General features: G+C 48.1%; 1 protein-coding gene across 50 annotated transcripts in view; it reads left to right on the top strand.

Moving 5' to 3' along the window:
• Positions 1-17,727, top strand: part of MADD (MAP kinase activating death domain) — a 39,352-nt gene extending 21,625 nt beyond the window's left edge. For 21 of the 50 annotated variants that reach the window (XM_033412360.2, XM_033412356.2, XM_033412350.2 and 18 more), the window contains 11 exons: positions 2,424-2,532; positions 2,807-2,869; positions 3,105-3,225; positions 3,329-3,434; positions 4,527-4,637; positions 6,286-6,393; positions 11,448-11,612; positions 11,858-11,930; positions 12,068-12,174; positions 16,258-16,304; positions 16,648-17,727. In XM_033412360.2, coding sequence (XP_033268251.2) covers positions 2,424-2,532; positions 2,807-2,869; positions 3,105-3,225; positions 3,329-3,434; positions 4,527-4,637; positions 6,286-6,393; positions 11,448-11,612; positions 11,858-11,930; positions 12,068-12,174; positions 16,258-16,281 — 987 coding nt within the window. In that variant the 3' untranslated portion in view covers positions 16,282-16,304; positions 16,648-17,727. Of the gene's footprint in view, positions 1-2,423; positions 2,533-2,806; positions 2,870-3,104; positions 3,226-3,328; positions 3,435-4,526; positions 4,638-6,285; positions 6,394-11,447; positions 11,613-11,857; positions 11,931-12,067; positions 12,175-14,356; positions 16,305-16,647 lie in introns of those variants that run through there. The other 29 variants (XM_049714380.1, XM_049714397.1, XM_049714396.1 and 26 more) reach the window with 4 other exon arrangements.
• The last annotated feature ends 585 nt before the right edge of the window (positions 17,728-18,312 follow it).

Genomic DNA, 18,312 nt, shown 5'->3' with positions numbered 1-18,312 from the left:
GAAAAGTTAGGAGGCAATTAGAAGGAAAAGAGGAAGGAAAGAATGGATAACCTTCATATATTTGACTTTAAAGAAAATGTCTCTTAAGTTAGCTTTTTTCAGAGTCATTTGACTCCGTGATCTGGGGCTTTTAGAACCTTCTCCTGAATCATTGATGAGTTAGGCTTCCTGCCCAGTCAGATAAGGTCTTCGACTCCTATGTGGCAGTAACCCCCGTGTTTAAAATAAGCAAAGTGATGCCTTTATAGCAATGTCAGGGCAGTTGCAGCTCTCATTTTGTACCAGTCTACCTATTTTTATGGACTAGTCTAGTTTTATTCTGGTCACTGCTTTATTTATATAGCACCTTAAAATAGCATTTCATTTTAGTATATTCCTTCATTTCGTGTAGTATGTTTGAAACTTTCCTTCATTAATAAACATCTATTAAGTGATTTACTAAATGCCAGATTCTGTACTAAAGAAACAAGCATGATAAGGCATGATTCCCATTTTCAAGAAGTTTGCAATTCAGTATATTGCTACAACTAATCTCTTCCACCAGGTGAGGGAAACAAAGCCTTAGGAAGAAAAGATCTTGCCCTAGGTTATACAATAAGCCAGTGATCAGTTGGAATTAAATGAATTCTTTTTAGTCCTTGCCTTTAGACCCACTGCCCTTCAGTGTATACAGGCCTCTTTAGGCAGCTTTAAGGGTTCTGATACACTCACCACTTGGTTAGGCAGAGTTGAGAATGGATATTCTCTACACGAGCTCATAGGTTCTTCTCTTTGGTCTGTGGGGAGAATGGAAGATGAAATTGAAATGAAATAAATTATTTAACACTGGTGATCATTCCCACTGCCAGGGCCTTCTGTATACATGTTTCTAATAGAGCAAGTGACATCCCAAGGTGGAGGTAGGGGATAGGATTGAGAGTCAGCAGAGCCATTCAAGCTAATGGACCTTAACTCTCCCTGAGTCTAAACAGACCCTTTTAATTAAGAGTATTTTATTATTAGTAGTAGTATTTTAATACATTTATTGATTTTATTTATTTTTGGCTGAGTCGGGTCTTCATTGCTATGCGCGGGCTTCCTCTAGTTGCGGTGAGCAGGAGCTACTCTTGTTGCGGTGCGCGGGCTTCTCATTGTGGTGGCTTCTCTTGTTGCAGAGCACGGGCTCTAGGCACGTGGGCTTCAGTAGTTGTGGCACGCAGGCTCAGTAGTTGTGGCTCATGGGCTCTAGAGTGCAGGCTCCATAGTTGTGGCGCATGGGTTTAGTTGCTCCACGGCATGTGGGATCCTCCCAGACTAGGGATTGAACCCGTGTCGCCTGCATTGGCAGGCGGATTCTCAACCACTGCGCCACCAGGGAAGCCCCAAGAGTATTTTAAATCCTCCTAGTGTGCTTCCATTTTGGAGGTTGAGATAGACGTTATGGAGTAGCAGTCTCGCAAGAAGCCATTCAGCTGTGTGCTACCTTTCCTGGCACCTTCCTGGGACAAATTCTTACTTTTCCTGTACTTCTGGGCAAGGCTCTTTGTGCAGTTGAGTTGCTGAGAGCAGTTACCTAAATTTCTTGGCTCAAAAAGGGCTATTTTGGTAAGAAATTAATTATCTTAGGTTAATATGGTTCATTGAACAAAGTCTTGTGCTGTGAACCAGGAAGCTGGCATTTGGACACACTAGTTAGGTATTGCCTAATGATAACCTTTGTTCAGTGGCTTCTCTGCTTATGCTGTTGCATGTGTTGTGAAGCAGGCATGAAAACTACCTCTCACCCAGCCGAAGATCTTTTTTGAATGAATAGAGAGTCTAATATTGCAGAAGTGGTAGATGAAGTTAGTGGTATTTCTATGTGGGAAGATATTTCTAAGAGATGGTAGAAGAGAAGACTTAACATGTATCAAATACCAACCATGTGCCAGGCACTATTAAGTGATGTATATGTATTTTCTCATATTAAATGAGAATAGTCCTTTCAGGTAGGTATTATAACCTTCCTTTTACAGGTGAGGAAAATGACTCTCAGAGAAGCTAAGCGTTGTACCTAAGATCACACAGCTAGTAAGAGTCAGGGATCTGAACGTTGCTCAGTCTAGACTTCAAACCCAGTGTTCTTTTCACGGCATCACGCTGCTACAGAGAATTTGCCTAATTTTTTTTTTTTCTTTGAAGAGGAAAGAGTCTTACAGAGACTAAAGGGTAAAGGTAAGTAGAAATGAAAACTTGCTTGCATGTTTTGGGAGGCAGTAACAGAAAGCAGGATTATCAGATTGACTTCTGATGGAGGCAAGCAGAGTAGCAAAGGCAGGGCTACTGGAATATATGTGACTAATGACGGTGCCTAGTGTGTGTGAGCCTCTTAATGAGCTGCTTGGTTTCCTTTGCCCCTATTCATTGTTCCCTGTGGCAGCTGACCTGTTGCCTCTTCTCTCTAGGGTAAAGCCCACAGCTTGAAGCCAAGTGTAAAGGAGAAGCTGTTGGGCAGCCCAGTTCGCTTTTCTGAAGATGTAAGCCAGCGAGTCTATCTCTACGAGGGACTCCTAGGTGAGAAACAGACTGCGAAGGCCACTTGCACTGGAAGGAAGCTGGACTCAGCCCGGGAAGAGGGTGGCACTGAACAAGTAGCTGCTTGGCTTTTTGCTGATCTCGGTGCTGACGTTAGAGGACATTTTTATATCTGAAGCAAGCGACTTACTGGGGAAAAAACAGTGGGTGAAAACTAGAAGAGACTGAAGTTTGGTATTAACCAACAGCCTCTGTCTTTCTGTCTTCTTTTACTTTCTTGCTACCATGGTCCTTCCTGCTCACAAATCGGCAGGAAGGGACAAAGGATCGATGTGGGACCAGTTAGAGGATGCCGCTATGGAGACCTTTTCTATAAGTAACCACCTTTCTTTGTGTGCTGTTCATCCCTCCTCCTCGGGAGGGATTGGGCCTCACTTGGAGGCAGCTGGGGCTGGTGGCAGGAATGTTAGATCTGGGGTGAAGAGCCTCGTGTTTCCTTTGCCCTGGAATTTGTAATGACTTCCTTTTTTCTGGAATTTACTCTGTTTTAGTTCGGCAGCCATATTCTTTATATGTTATATAAGCCCCTAAAAAACCTCTCTTCCACACAGGCAAAGAGCGTTCTACTTTATGGGACCAAATGCAGTTCTGGGAAGATGCATTCTTAGATGCTGTGATGTTGGAGAGAGAAGGGATGGGTATGGACCAGGGTCCCCAGGAAATGATAGACAGGTATGAGGCTTAGAAACCCTTGGGAAAATGCAAATTCAGCCTCTTCCCAGTTAATTCTGTGTTCTCCCACCTGGGGGCTGACTTGTCCTGGTCTCCTGCTCAGGTACCTGTCCCTAGGAGAACATGACCGGAAGCGCCTAGAGGATGATGAAGATCGTTTGCTGGCCACGCTCTTGCACAACCTCATCTCCTACATGCTGCTGATGAAGGTAATGTCTATTTTGCTTATGCCCAGCTACTGCTGATAGTGGAGGGCAAGGCTTGTTCCTGTTGCCTAAATCTCGGGGCAGTTGGGAAGCAGTCAGAGCATCCTGTTGGGGCTCTCTTCTTCATTGAAACTCTGAGGCCTCTCTGCAGCTCACACATGATCCATTTATCTGAAGCTGCCAGGCTGTTGTGCTAAGGAATGTTGTAAAGGTGATTGATGATTGCATGCCACTTGTTTATTCTGAATTTTAAATGGGCTTCCTTTGCTGAATAGTTTTAGGATGCCTGTAGAACTCCCTACAGAATACAGTGGAAAAAATTTTTTTTTTACATAGTAGGCTCTGAAACTTGAGAAAGAATGCCCAGAATTTACTTTTCAGCATTAGTCCTTTATCATATAGACTTTGCCATAGATGTAAAAAGAGCTACTCATTGAAAAAGCAATGGTAGGTTCTAGTTTGACTTGGTTATACTTGGTTTTTACAGCTGTGGGAGAACTGTGTTACCAAATAGAAGAGTCCTGTTCTGAAAGGGACTTGGTGGGTAGAAGAGAGTTGTTTTGAGAATGAGCTCCTGGGTTTCTCCTCCTCCTGTTCTCCCAGCCTCTCTACATGTGAAGGGATTAGTTGATCAAATGCAGAGAATACCCTGCAGGCACTCTTGGTTTGTTTCCTTTTCTGTTTAAGGGTCTCTTGAACTCCAGGGGTACCAGTTAAACTCTGGTTGGGAAAGGGTGGTGATCTTTAACCCTAAGATGGTGTCTTGGTGACAACTGAGTGTAGAACATTGCTACTCTTAAGTCTTACTGTCTAAGAATCACACTCTGAGGAGCCCCAGGGGTTTTTAGAGGTGAATGTTATGGTATTGGTTGGGGGGTTAGGGAGGATGTGTCCCCGTGAGTCCCCGTCCACTTAAACCAGAACTTCTCTAAGAGCCACTTTTCTGCAGAAGCCACCTGGAGACAGAACCAGGGTTTTTCTTCTCAGACTGTTGGCAGAACACACAGTTGAATGTTTTATCCTCAGTGATGTGGTCTTTTAGAACTCTACTTTTCTCAGGAGGAAAGATATTAAGATCCTGTTTTGGCTTTTCAGGTAAATAAGAATGATATCCGGAAGAAGGTGAGGCGCCTGATGGGAAAGTCGCATATTGGGCTTGTGTACAGCCAGCAAATCAACGAAGTGCTTGACCAGCTGGCAAACCTGGTGAGCACACCTGGGCCGTCCTTTAGGCTCCCTTCCATTGCGCTAGTCAGCCTCGCAGGCGTGGGCCTCATGGCCTAAGGCAGAGCCTTCCGCGTAGGTCATTTCTTGGCTCGTATGTTTTCAAAATCCCTAGTTCTGAAAATAGGGCTTTGACTCTAGATGAGGCTTTTGCCCTTCTGTTCTGTGATAGGATTCTCTGCACTAAAACATCCCATTGCAGCCATTTCAACGTTTGTGTGGTCTGTGGACCCCTGTGGATCCACAAGGTGAATACTGTTTTCACGATAATACTGAAATGTTGTTTGCCTTTTTTATTGGGTTGACATTTGCACTAAGGGTGCGAATGCAATGGTGGGTAAAACCACTGGTGCCTTAACACGGTGAAGATGGTGGCACCAAACCGTGCTAGTGTCCCCACCTCCACACACTCTCAGTTAAAAACAAAACAAAAAGCCAGTTTCACTTGTGAATGTCCTTGATGATGCAGTTAAAATCATCAGTTTTATTCAGTCTGATCAGTGATTATACATGTTCTTAGTATTCTATGTGACAAAATGAGAAATATACGTAAAGCATATTGCTGCAAATGAAAATATGATTGTTTCGAGGAAAGGGAATTTGTGACGATTTGAATTCCAAGGTGAACTGACAGCTTTGCAGCCAGTTGTGGGACATCATTTTTACTTGAAAGAATGACTAACATTACTGTTATTTGGAGTTGGGTATTTGGCACACTTCTTGTGCATGAAGCTTCCCAATATTTAAAGACTTTTCCAGTGAGATTGATGATGAATGTGATTTTTTGATATTGTGTAATGAAATGCATCAACATTTGGAAGAGCTGCATAACTGGGCGAACCAGTATTTTCCAGATGACTGATGTGTGATGTTACAAATTCAACTGTGGATAAAAGATCCACTCCAGGTGTAACGCAGACAAATGGATTTTAATGTAACAAAGGACAAAGTGTTCATTGATGTGTTTTCAGATTACACACTGCTACTAACTTTAAGAAACTTCTTGAGGTTCTGGTATAGCATCAAAGAAGAATGTGCATATTTATCTGGAAAGCCTAGTAAAATACTCCTCCCTTTTCCAGATACGTATCTGTGAGGTCAGATTTTCTTTAATATACCTCAACCAAAGCAACACGTCACAGCAGATTGAATGTAGAAGCAGATATGAGAATACAGCTATTTTTCATTAAGCCAAACATTAAAGAGATTTGCAAAAAATGTAAAATAGTGCCACTCACCACATTTTTTTTGTTGTTCTGGAAGATATGATGATTTAAAAAGTATATGTTGTTTATATTATCATGTAATGGATTTATTAATGAATTATTAATTCCTTTTAAATGAATTAATAAACATTTAAATTTTTTCAGTTTTAATTTCTAGTGTGGTAAATACCTATAAGTAAAACTTACAAAGACATAAGTTCTTGGGGCGTCATCAATAAAGTTAAAATGGATAGGAGTCCTGAGACCAGGAAGTTTGAGAACACAGCCATGGCGGCCAGTGGCCAGCAGATGGCGCCGCTCTAAGGAAGCTGATAAGAATTGAATTGCTGAATGAGGGATTCTCGGCCCAGAGGGCCGTGTGAGAGGGATGTTTGGCTGTCCCTAAAGGATCTCTCTTTCCTCAGAATGGACGAGATCTCTCTATCCGGTCCAGTGGCAGCCGGCACATGAAGAAGCAGACATTTGTGGTACATGCGGGGACAGACACAAATGGAGATATCTTTTTCATGGAGGTAGGTGCTGGTTCATGCTAGGGGCCCAAAGCAATATTTGAGAGTCACAAGGAACTCCTAGAACTGATGCCAGAATATTTTTCCCCACTTATCTCATTCATCTTCATGATCCATTTATCATTAAATTGTTAGGCTCTTATACAAATAAATTAATATAATAGATGATTCCCTATCGTTTCTTTTATTTTTTAATTTTAATTTATTTTTGGCTGTGTTGGGTCTTCGTTGCTGCGCGCGGGCTTTCTCTAGTTGCGGTGAGTGGGGCCTGTTCTTTGTTGCTGTGTGCGGGCTTCTCATTGCGGTGGCTTCTCTTGTTGCGGAGCACGGGCTCTAGAGCGCAGGCTCAGTAGTTATGGCTCACGGGCTTAGTTGCTCCACGGCATGTGGGATCTTCCCAGACCAGGGCTCAAACCCGTGTCTCCTGCATTGGCAGGTGGATTCTTAACCACTGTGCTACCAGGGAAGTCCATCCCTATCATTTCTTTTATATATAGATTGCATAGATGATATAGTCACATTGTCCATAAGTCAGAACAACATAGAATGGTATACACTGGCAAGTCTTGCTCTCATTCTTATCCCCTTCCACTCAGTTTCCCATCCACCTCACCCCTTCCTCTTGGAGGTAACCACTTTTATTTATAACCACTTTGTACCTTCCAGTGGTTTTCTATGCAGACACAATAAAATATGAGCTTAAGTTCTTATTTTTCTACTCTTTTACCTAAAGGTAGCACATAATATCTACTGATCTGTACCTTTTTTTTTTTCTTTCATTAAACTTATCCTGGAGATCTTCTGTATCACTACAAAAAGAGCTCATTCTTTTTACAGCTGTATAGTGTTCCACCATGTGACTATACCATAGTTTATATACCCAGTCAGCATTTACGTACCCTTGATTTTCTTCCAAATTTTTGCTGTTGCCAGTAGCGCGACTCTGGGTGATGCTGTGCCTGCTTCATTTCCCACATGTACAGGTTTATCCAGGAATTTCCACAAGTGGAATTGCTGGGTCAAAGGGAAAATGCATTTATAATTATGGTTGATATGACTCTAAAGTATCTCTTAACATATAGTAGTTTCTCTCCCACGTTGCCATTTATTTTGTTGAAGAAATGTGCCCTATTACATTTTAGATTTTTTGCTGATTGCATCTCCTTAGTGTTGTTTAACATGTTTCTCTATCACTTGTATTTGTACAAGCTAGTAATTCAATCTAGAGATTTAGTCAGTTTCAGATTCAGTATTTTGGCAAGAAGAGGTGGTGCTGTATACTTCCTGTCGCCTCATATGGTTGGCTCTGTCCTAGTGATCAACGGGTTCACATGTGGGCAACCTGACCTATCCACTGCAAACTTCCTCATTAGTTTTTCTGATTTAGCTTATGGTATTTTTTTTAATATTTATTTATTTATTTGGCTGCTCCCGGTCTTTGTTGAGGCATGTGGGATCTTCGCTGAGGCATGCGGGATCTTAGTTGCAACATGTGGGATCTAGTTCCCTTATCAGGGATCAAACCTGGGCCCCCTGCATTGGGAGCACAGAGTCTTAACCATTGGACCACAAGGAAAGTCCCTAGCTTATGGTATTTTTCACCATGCAGGATTTTTTAACTTTTTTTGTAGTTAAATTAATCAGTCATTTCTTTTGTGGCTTCTGGATTTTGAGTCATAGTTAGAAAAACCCTTTCTTAATCCAGTATTGTAAAGGAAATTGGCATGTTTTCTTCATTTCTGTGTTTTTAATTCTCAAATGGATCTCTTTCTAAGTAATTTTAGGGACCAAGTACTGCTCCTCTATAAAGTAGTGAAATTAGCTAATATTCTGCTGCCTTTTGGCTTAGTTGAATTTGATTTTCACATTCACAGCTTTTTGAAGTGGTAGTTTGTCAAACGTAGGGTGGGATTTCTGCTCTGAGGCAGAAACATACATGATGATGTAGCTGAGAAGGGAGTCATTTTCATATCACCTTGAAGTGTTAGACTTTGGCTAGGTGCCTATCAGAACTGAGGGCTACTTAGGGCATCTGCACCACAGTAAATTTCTCCAGAGGATTCCTTGAAGTATAGGATTCTCTCTCACCACTGTTACAGGGAGCCTCATACGAGGGCCCTGGAGCATGGGGTGGGTCCATCATCTCATAGATGCTCCCCCTTGTACTGCAAAGCGAGGGTACCTTGCTCATTCCATCAGTGCCTGGCTACTGTGATCTATCAGATTTAGCTGTTCTCAGCACAGCCTACTGGTTGCATGAGTAGTTGGATAGCAATTTGCAAAGACTTTAAAAGATCATCTTTATTGCCTTTTATTTTAATTACAAAAGTAATAGAGTATATGCTGTAAAAGTTTCAAACCATATAGAAGTAAAAATAAAGTAAAAGTAAAAATTTTCCTTTACTTCCTTCCCGTGCCATGTCTCAGAGGTAACCACCGTTAAAGAATTCGGCATGAATCCTTTCAGATTTAAAAAAATGCATATTTGTATAAATATAGCTTATATGGAATTTTGTTTCAGTGTTTATACAAGTGATATCAAACTACAAATATTGTTAATAATTTGGCTTTTTTCACTTAATGTATCGCAGGCATACCTATAATATGTCTACATATTATAGAAATCTGTCTCTGTTGTTTTTAATGGATGCTTAACCATGAGGTGTTATATGGAAGTGTCATTATTTAACTGGTCCCTCCCACTTTTTTTTTAAACAACGCTTCACTGACTATCCTTGAACATAAATCCTTGCACACTCCCTTGAGAATTTCTATAGGATAGGTTCTTAGTGTGAAATTTCTGGGTCAAGCTTATATACATTTACGGTTTTGATAGATTTTGCCAAATTGCCTTCCCAAAGACTGTGCCAGTTTACACCTCTACCAGCAGCATAGGCAGGTATGACACATTGTTACCATCGTCTCTCTAGCCTAGAAATCATATGTTCTTCTAAACACCTGTCCCTCTCCTTTCCATCGTGTTCTTAGAGGGTTATGGAAAGTGGAGTGGTATTCTCCATTTTCCACATGGAGAGAACCACAGAGTTCAACTGGGGCTAGAATCCAAGTTTCTAATTCCTACTCAGCTACGTTGGCCCTTTTCTTCCTAAAGCTTTTGAGCCCCAGTAAAGTCTTAGATGGTAGATTAAAACTGGTAATCTTGTATATTCCTCATTCATGCACCTAATTTTTATGGGGCGCATATCATAGCCAGGCACTCGTTTGCTGGGTTTGGGGTTACATCAGTGAATAAGGGAGACATAGTTTCTGTTGCCCTAACAGGGTTGACAAGCCATTGGGGAAGTCAGATAATTAAACACCCAGCGTCATAAAATATAATGAGCATTGCGAGAAGATGTTCAGGGGGCAGGTGTTATGGGAATACATAGCAGAGGGTCTGGGAGTCATGGGCGACCTTCAGAAGTGACCTTTGAGCTTAGACTTGAAGAAGAGTAGGACTTGATGGCTGGAGTCGGGGAGGGGAAGTGTGTTCCAGGGGTATTTGGGGTAGAATGGTGGGACTTGATGGAAGGAGTCTTGCATCACTCCTTCATTTCTGGCCTGGGCAGCAGGGGGAGACGGTGATGCCATTTACTGAAATAGGGAACTTAGAAGGAGGAGCTGCCCAGGAGGAGATGTGGAGTTCAGATTTGGACATGATGAATTTGAAGTGCTGCCAGTGAGACATCCAGATAGAGAGAGGTCAGGACTCAGGAAGACAGGTCTCATGTGGAGAAAGATGTGAGAATCATCAATGTGGTCATAATAATTATTATTATATTTCTTATATTATAGTTGTATTGTTGTTATAGCAGCTAACTCCAGGGTACATTCTATGTGCCTGGCTTTATTCTAAGAATTCTTTTAAACATTTATTTAATTAACTAATTTATTTATTTTTTGGCTGGCATTGGGTCTTCGTTGCTGCGTGCAGGCTTTCTCTAGTTGCGGCGAGCGGGGGCTACTCTTCATTGCAGTGTGCGTGCTTCTCATTGCAGTGGCTTCTCTTGTGGAGCACGGGGCTGTAGGTGCACGGGCTTCAGTACTTGTGGCATGGGGGTTCAGTAGTTGTGGTTTGCGGGCTCTAGAGCTCAGGCTCAGTAGTTGTGGTGCACGGGCTTAGTTGCTCCACGGCATGTGGGATCTTCTTGGACCAGGGTTCGAACCCATGGCCCTTGCATTGGCAGGTGGATTCTTAACCACTGCACCACCAGGGAAGTCCGATTCTAAGAATTTTATGCACATTAACTTATTTAATCTTCACAGTAACTCCATGAAGTTATTACTATCCCCATCTTACACACGAGGAAATATAGACAGAGATTAACTTGCTTAAGGTGACACAGCTAAGTAAGGAGACAGCCTTAAATCTAAATCCAGGTAGTCTGATCTTAGACCTGTGCTCTTACCCATCGTGCTATAATGTCTCCACCATAACTGAAGGCATACGAACAGGTATGTCCACCTGAGGGAGAATGTTGAGCAAGAAGAGGACGTGGAGAACTTTGCCTTTTAGTTTATATCATCCTGTGCAGTATAATTTTTTTTTTTTGCAATAAGCCATGTCCGTGTGTCACTTGTGTAATTAATTTTTGAAAAGATTTATGCAGAACTAGAGCCGAGCCAGGATTAGAAAATGTGTTGGTTCCATTTTTTTTCTCCTTGGTTAAGTCTGCCCTAATCCCCTGCCTTTGTGCTTGTCCATAGCGATGATTCCTAAGGTTGTAAGGTGGAGGCGTAAGATATCCTCTGCGTACTTTAAGTCCAGAACACGCAAGACGTAATGAACACTGACTGAAGTGAAGTGAGCCACCTTCCTTGCCCACAAGTTCCTTTCAACGGCTCCTCCTCTGTCGGTAAACCTTCTAGTGGACGATGTGTCCAGCAGTTCAGTGTTTGTGTCTCCACGTAAGAAAGACTGAGCATAAGACAGAAAACCTGACCTTGGGGATGCTCCTAGGACCAGTTGTCCCATCTTTCCCCGTGGGGAGCAGCGTGCAGTGTGGCCTGGGGTGGGAAGAGACCAGGGCCACCGACTGCCCCGTGTGCCTCTGCAGGTGTGTGACGACTGCGTGGTGCTGCGTAGTAACATCGGGACAGTGTACGAGCGCTGGTGGTATGAGAAGCTCATCAACATGACCTACTGTCCCAAGACCAAGGTGCTATGCTTGTGGCGTAGAAACGGCTCTGAGACCCAGCTCAACAAATTCTATACTAAGAAGGTACCCGTGAACTCTGTGTGCGTTGGGGGTTGGGCGTTGAGGGAAAGTGCGGAGCTCCTGCAGGGAAGTTAACGTTGCAGAATCCACGCTGGAGCCCCACTTTGGCCTCTGGCTGTGGCGCGGAACACGTAACGCTGTCTCCGAGGTCCTGGCATCGGCCCAGGCCTCCAGCAGCCATTCTAGAGTAGAGGGTGGGGAGCCTGGAGAGCTTGTACGACAGGACAGCTCTCCCCACTGTGCCGCAGTGTCGGGAGCTGTACTACTGCGTGAAGGACAGCATGGAGCGTGCTGCCGCCCGACAGCAGAGCATCAAACCTGGTGAGCGGAGGACGGCTCCCTGGGCGCGTGCCTTCTGTTGGTTTTCATCCGTCCTGAGCGGTGGGGGCCTGAGGAGGAGGTCAGGCGGCGGGGCTCCCCACCTTCCAGTTAGCTGACGACCTCCTCCCTCGCCACAGGGCCGGAGCTGGGTGGCGAGTTCCCTGTGCAGGACATGAAGACTGGCGAGGGTGGCTTGCTGCAGGTCACCCTAGAAGGGATCAATCTCAAGTTCATGCACAACCAGGTAGGTGCAAGTGGCAGCATGAGGCTTCCCAGCCCCGGTGTTCCATCTGCAGTAGGATCAGTGTCCAGGTCCCCAGTGCTTCCCCAGTGAGCGTGAGAGAGGCCTCCGGGGCTAGTGAGAGAATTGGAGCAGCTGGATCGGAGAGAACAATCGGAGGGGAGGGCGCAGTGACACTGGCAACCACCCGGAAGGTGCGGCAGGGAGCCTGTGCCGGGGAGGAGGGGAGAGAGAGGGAGCCATGGTGGCCCGGCTGCCCCTGCCCATTACTCAGCACAGTGTGAGTGGGAGCGTCTCACCTGGCCCTTCTTCGCACAGTGTCCGCCTTCCCTTATCCCAGGGTGTGCTTTTGCTTGGTGGTTTTGCTTTGAGAGTCTATACCGGCTGGTCCCCTCGCGTGTTTCTGGTGCGCGTGAAGCGTGGCGCGCGTGTGTGTGTGTGTGTGTGTGGCTGGCTTGTGTCTGTCCCATCTGGAGTGTGTGTGTTTATTTGCCTTTTTTTTCCTGCCGATTCTTCTTCCTATTCTCTTCCTTCCTCTGAACGTCCCCACTCTGTCCCCAGCTCCACAGGCCCCACTCCCCTTCTTTTGACTGGGGAGCCCTTCAGGACCCATCTTGCCCTCATTGTGACCCCACCGTAGGAGCTGACTGTTTTTTCTCTTGGTTCTAACACAGCATTACTTTTTCTCTCAGCGGACATTCCTTAAGCTAATCCCTTTCTGAGGCCAGCGCGTCATCCCAGGTCCGCTCCCTGTCCTGAGTCTTCACACAAGTGCCTTCCCTCCCCCTCCCCTGATGTCCTGGTTCGTCTCCTTGAGGCCCTGAGCCAGACGCGAAAGTGCGAAGCACCACGGCCCCTGGCCAGGCAGCAGACACTCAGGGGCGGTGAACATCTGGACTCTGGGGCTTCCTCCTACCACTTGCCATTTTAGTTCTCCTTCTTTCAGGAATCCAGCTGGGCAACTTGGTGTGATGGGAGACAGCTGCCCAGGCTTCCTGGCAGTATACTTGCAGTAGTATATTTACTATTAGTCACAGTAATACATTAAATAGTATACTTAATAAGACCTTAGGGTCCACCCAAAGAGGGGTTGACTTAAGTACTTTTCTAGACCATGAAGGTGCCAGCACTTCTCGGGGACCAGGCTTCTGACTGCACTTTAGGGCTGTGGCCTCCCCTGATGCCTCACCTTCTGAAGAAGAGATCTTATTAAATGACACCCAGATGCCCTCTTCCCGCTTGGTACACCCCCTTTGGACTGACCTACCGTCTAACCGTTACAAAGTATGTACAAGCTGGTCTGTAGTTTAAGGCTTTGCCCCAGAAGAGAGATCCTGAAGAGAGAGAGAAAGTCAAACCCTGACTGATGATGAGATAATGGCCTTGGGGTCTGTCTTCTACCACATAACAGTCAGCTGGAGTTGAGGAAGCATTGGACCCCCGGTGGAGTTCTGCAGTGTGGGGTGACAGATGGGAAAAGCATGGTCTTTGGAGTCAGGACGTACTTGGATTTGGAGCCCAGCCTCGTCATCCATGGGCAAATAAACCTCCTGATCCACAGTGTCCTCATCTGTAAAACGAGGGTGATACTATATCCTGCGCCACGTAGACGTAAGGACAAACAAGTAGTATTTGTAGAACTCCTAGCAGGTGCTCACAAGTGGTTGCTGTTAGTACTACCAATCACCACATACTCTTGGGAGAGCCTGAATCCTGTTTCAAGGAAGATGCCAACACCTCCCTCCCAAGGACAGTCTGAGGGGAGCTTTGCGCCCGTGCCAGCCCTCTGCGCCGGAGGAGGATGCATGGAAGGGTAGAGAGCTGATGGGCTGAGGGGGGGCCCCTGGGGCACAGTGTCCTACAAGCACTGCCCTGGGCAGAGGGTGTGGGCAGGCAGCCCAGGCCAGCAGAGGGGCCTTTGCGTTGGCTTTGACGGTTAAAACTAACACCTTCCTTTCTCTCCCATGCTTTCTCCTCCGGCCAGGAGCGGAAGGTACATGCCCTTTCTGCCGTCTTCGCTTCTTAGCGCTTTTGAGTTGTGTGTGTGTGTATTCTTCCATCCTCCCTGTGGGAAATAGGTTTTCTGTGTGGGTGGGGCTATAGCTGGGAGAGTGGGCTTTGCGGGGCAGTGGGGGAGCCTCTGGGCCTTACCCCCTCCCTCCCTCCCTCCCTCCCTCTCTTGCAGGTTTTCATAGAGCTGAATCACATTAAAAAGTGCAATACAGTTCGAGGCGTCTTTGTCCTGGAGGAATTTGGTAATTACACTATTTTGCTCTTAGGTCTGGACTCACATGGCAGTAACTCAAACCTCGGAGCTCCAGAGGAGGGACTAGAGACAGAGAAGAAGAGCCTCTGCAGAGAGGTCAGGAGAAGCAGGAGTGATAGGGAGGAAGAGGGAGTCCTGACCTGAGAGAAGGGAGGAGAAGGGAAAGCTAGTCGGTCGGTGGCTGCCTGAGAGTGGCCCGAAGAGCAGTGGCTTAGACGCCGGGCTTAGAGATGAGCGCTGGTAGTGAAGAGGCTCCTCGAAGCCGCGCCACCTTCCCTTGTTTGGCCAGCTGGTGGGGCAGAGCAGACGAGCCATTCCCTAGCTCTGCTGTGTTCATGTCGCCTGCCTCGGTCCCTCTAGCAGCCCAGTGCTCTGTCCAGCCACCCTGGGGCCACGCCAGGGTCCATCGAGCCTCTGGGCTGCAGGAGGGCGTGCGGCGGTGCAGGCAGGCTCACTCTAGGGGGCAGGCGAGCCTAGTGGCCTCAGAGGCAGAGGGCAGTGGTAGCTGGAAGCCGGGAGCTAGGCTCCCCCCCCAGCCAAGCGCTGACTGAGTGGTGTCTGGGTTCTCACCCCGGGGCTTTGAGTTCCTGCTGTGTTTGTGCTTCATTCTTTCGTGCCCCTCATCGCTGCTATGAAAACCTTCGTTCTCCAGCAGGTAAAGTGACCTCGCCGTGCTGCCTCTCCCCAGGCCCCTGCCTTGGGCCCTGCGGTGGGTGGGCAGGCTCCCTTCGCCCAAGCCAGCTGCTCGCATCACCAACTTGTCTCCTCCCTTCTCTCCCCACCCTCTTCCTTCCCAACCTCGTCCACCCTCGCGCTGGCTCATTGGTTCCGAGTTTTCTCCCGTGTGCTCCTTTCTCTCTTCTGCCAGAGAGACGTTTGGGGGAGTCTTCCAACTCAGGAGAAGGACCTGGGCTCATTGCTCTACCTTTGATGAGTTTATTCCCTGTTAACCCTGGGGCCCCCTGAATTCTACCTCCCAGGGTCAGAAGAAGGTGTGGCCAACTCTCACCCTACCTTTTCTGGCCCCCAGGGGATGCCATGCCCCTGCTCCCCGTCTCCAGGGGCCATGATGATGGCTGAGGCTGGGGGACCTTACTCCTTCCTCTGGCCAAGCAGAACCCCTGCATGGCTGGGGCCGGGGTGACTCTTAGGCTCGCATTCCGGGCTGTGGACACGTGTGTATTTTGCCTGACGCTCCCTGTCACCTCCCTCCCCGGGTGCTGTACTCACCTGTCTCTTCTGCTCGGTGTGTCTGCTCCAGAGCCCTCTGACGCTCTCCCTCACACAGGCAGGCCTGGGCCTCTCCTGCCATCAGGGAAGGAAACTTCCGAGTCTGGTGGGTTTAGTATCATGCCATTTCTTCATCCAGCCTCAGGACCCTCAGTGCAGGGGCTGGGAGTACAGGGAACGTGTTTAACTTGACCAGAGCATGGGGCTGGCGACAGGGGTGAGTTCTCGGGTGTCTCAGCAAGGTGAGGCACAGGCTAGAGGCAGTGCTTTCCTCCCAGCCAAAACCTGGGAATGTCAGCTGTGGTCCTCGGGCCCTGGATGGTAGCAGCGACCAGGCTGGTGAGAGACTAGCCTGCTCCTGTGCTGGGGCTCTCAAAGTCGGTAGAGTCGTGGCCATGGAGCCAGGAGCCACTGCAGACCTCAGATGTCAGGCTGAGGAGTCGGGACCAGTGTCCTCTCACCCGGCCGGGGCTGAGTGAGGCCCACAGGGGAAGGGGACCCTGGTGCCGGGCGCTGCCGCCTGGGGGAGCGTGGCGCTATTGCTCTTAGTTTTGAACCTTCTGTTTTGTCTCTTGCCCGTCCGGTTTTAGTTCCTGAAATTAAAGAAGTGGTGAGCCACAAGTACAAGACACCAATGGTGAGTGTGCCGACAGGCCAGTCTGCGAAGGGCTCCCGGGGGCGTGCCAGCAGGAGTGGGGTGGGCTTCTGAGAGCACAGGGCGAGGGGCAGTTAAGAATGGTTGAGAAGAGAATTTAGTCTAGATGCCAGAGATGCAGCTGGAGCTGAAGCAGGTCTTCAGCCTGGGAGAGGCACACATGCTGACCCCCTCCCACGGGCCAGCTCTGGGGCCTCGCTTGGGGCTCTTTAGTCTGGAGGCCTGAGCCCAGAGTTAGGGCAGGAGTTTCCCAGTTGGCAGAGCTCCACGTGTGAAGACGTAGGAATCTGCGTGACGTTGATCTGGCTGGTTTTCTCTCCTCCAGGCCCACGAGATCTGCTACTCTGTGTTGTGTCTCTTCTCATATGTGGCTGCTGTCCGTAGCAGTGAGGAAGATCTCAGAACCCCACCCCGGCCCGTCTCTAGCTGATGGAGAGGGGTTAAGGCTGCCCCAGCCCAGGGGCCGTCCCTTGCCTCTCGCTGTTCCCAAGTGCACCGTGCTGCTGTGACTGCGAAGTGGGTGATGCGTGTGTGTTCTCTGCAAGCCCCCTCGCTGAGGCTCAGATGGGTCCCAGTTCTGTGTGTCTCGGTGTCTTAGTGTGTCTCACAGGGCTGAGCTAGTCTCTTCCAGCTTCTTCCTCTCCACCCCCAAAAGACCATCCTCCTGTCCCCTCGGGGCTCAAAAGTACGTGTGTGTCTGTCTGTTGGGCCAATGGCTTCTAAGAACTCGGAGTACAGGCAAGTGCGAGCCCGCTATTACTTGTCATTGAGACATCTGTGTTGTAGTTTCTCATCCTTGACATTATAACCTTCCAGAGCAGGACTTGGGCTCTCCGTCCTCTGTGATCCGGCACCACTGGGTGCCTGGAGCAGTCCCACTGTGGGGAGTTGAGGGAAGCTTGAGGCTTGTCCCCCCAGATGAGGGGTGGGTGGGGAAAGGAAGGGGGGAGTCAAGGGGCAGCAGAGCGAGTGGCAACCTCCCTGCTTCCTTAGTTCCTCCCTGGAACTTCCAGGCAGTTCCCAAGCTGGCGGCGACTGCCCACGGGCACAGGCCTGGCTGCTGCTACCACGGGCTCCACCACTGCAGTGGGGCTGCACTGACCGGCTGCTGTTTGCTGAGCAGCAGTTCCCTTGTGGTCTGCCTGGCCTTCGGCAGGGGAGAGCAAAACGACTGGGGCTGGGAGAGTCCCAGGGACCACAGGCTGCCACGCCCAGGAACCTGGTGGTGTGGGGAGAGGCCGAGTTCAGTATCCACCTCTGTGTCTGCTGGTAGCGTCGCAGCACTGGCTGCCAGGGGGAGCGAGAGCCTGGGAGTGGGCACGAGATGACTGTAAATATTTCAGCTCCACATTATTTATAGAAAATGTACAGATATGTGAATGTGAAATAAAGGTCCTTAACTCCCCTTGGGCTCCTGGCTGCCATGCGTTAAATGACGCCTCCTCTTGGGCTGAGGAAGGCTGACCCTGGACTCGAAAAAGGCACCTTTGGCCTGAAGGAATCAGGGAGGTGAGATCATGCCCATCCAATCTGGTGTGCTGAAGGCCCCGCTTCCCACCCCTCTGGCCCAGTGGAGCTCACCAGCTTCCTGTGCTCTCAGAGAGGCCCCATGGGAGGGGCCTTCCCAGGGCCCCATCAGAGGGTTGCTGTGCTATGAGTTGGTCGCTAGAGGGAGCAGCCAAACAGGGCTTGACACCTAAGCAGAGATTAATTTAGTAGTAAAGGAAAAACCAAGGCCCGGGCTCTCAGCTCCTGGTGCCCTTCACACGTGTGCTCCAGAGAGGTTTTGTGACTCGGCCAGAGCCTCCAACGGGGCCTGGAGCCCAGGGCTCTGGGCTCTTGGCCAGGAGTGTCTTGGGTTGGGTAGGACTCCGAGAAGCAACCTTGGACCAGCCTTCATGGAACTTCTTTCTAGGCCATGGAGAAACCACTCCCTGGGCAGGAAGGACCCTTTTCACTCTATCAATCAGGGCACCTCTGAGAGCTGCTG

The sequence above is a fragment of the Orcinus orca genome, chromosome 8 (genome assembly GCF_937001465.1).
Source record: "Orcinus orca chromosome 8, mOrcOrc1.1, whole genome shotgun sequence".
NCBI lineage: Eukaryota > Metazoa > Chordata > Mammalia > Artiodactyla > Delphinidae > Orcinus > Orcinus orca.
The sequence above is the reverse complement of the archived record's forward strand: the minus strand, read 5'-3'. Positions and strand labels throughout refer to the sequence as shown.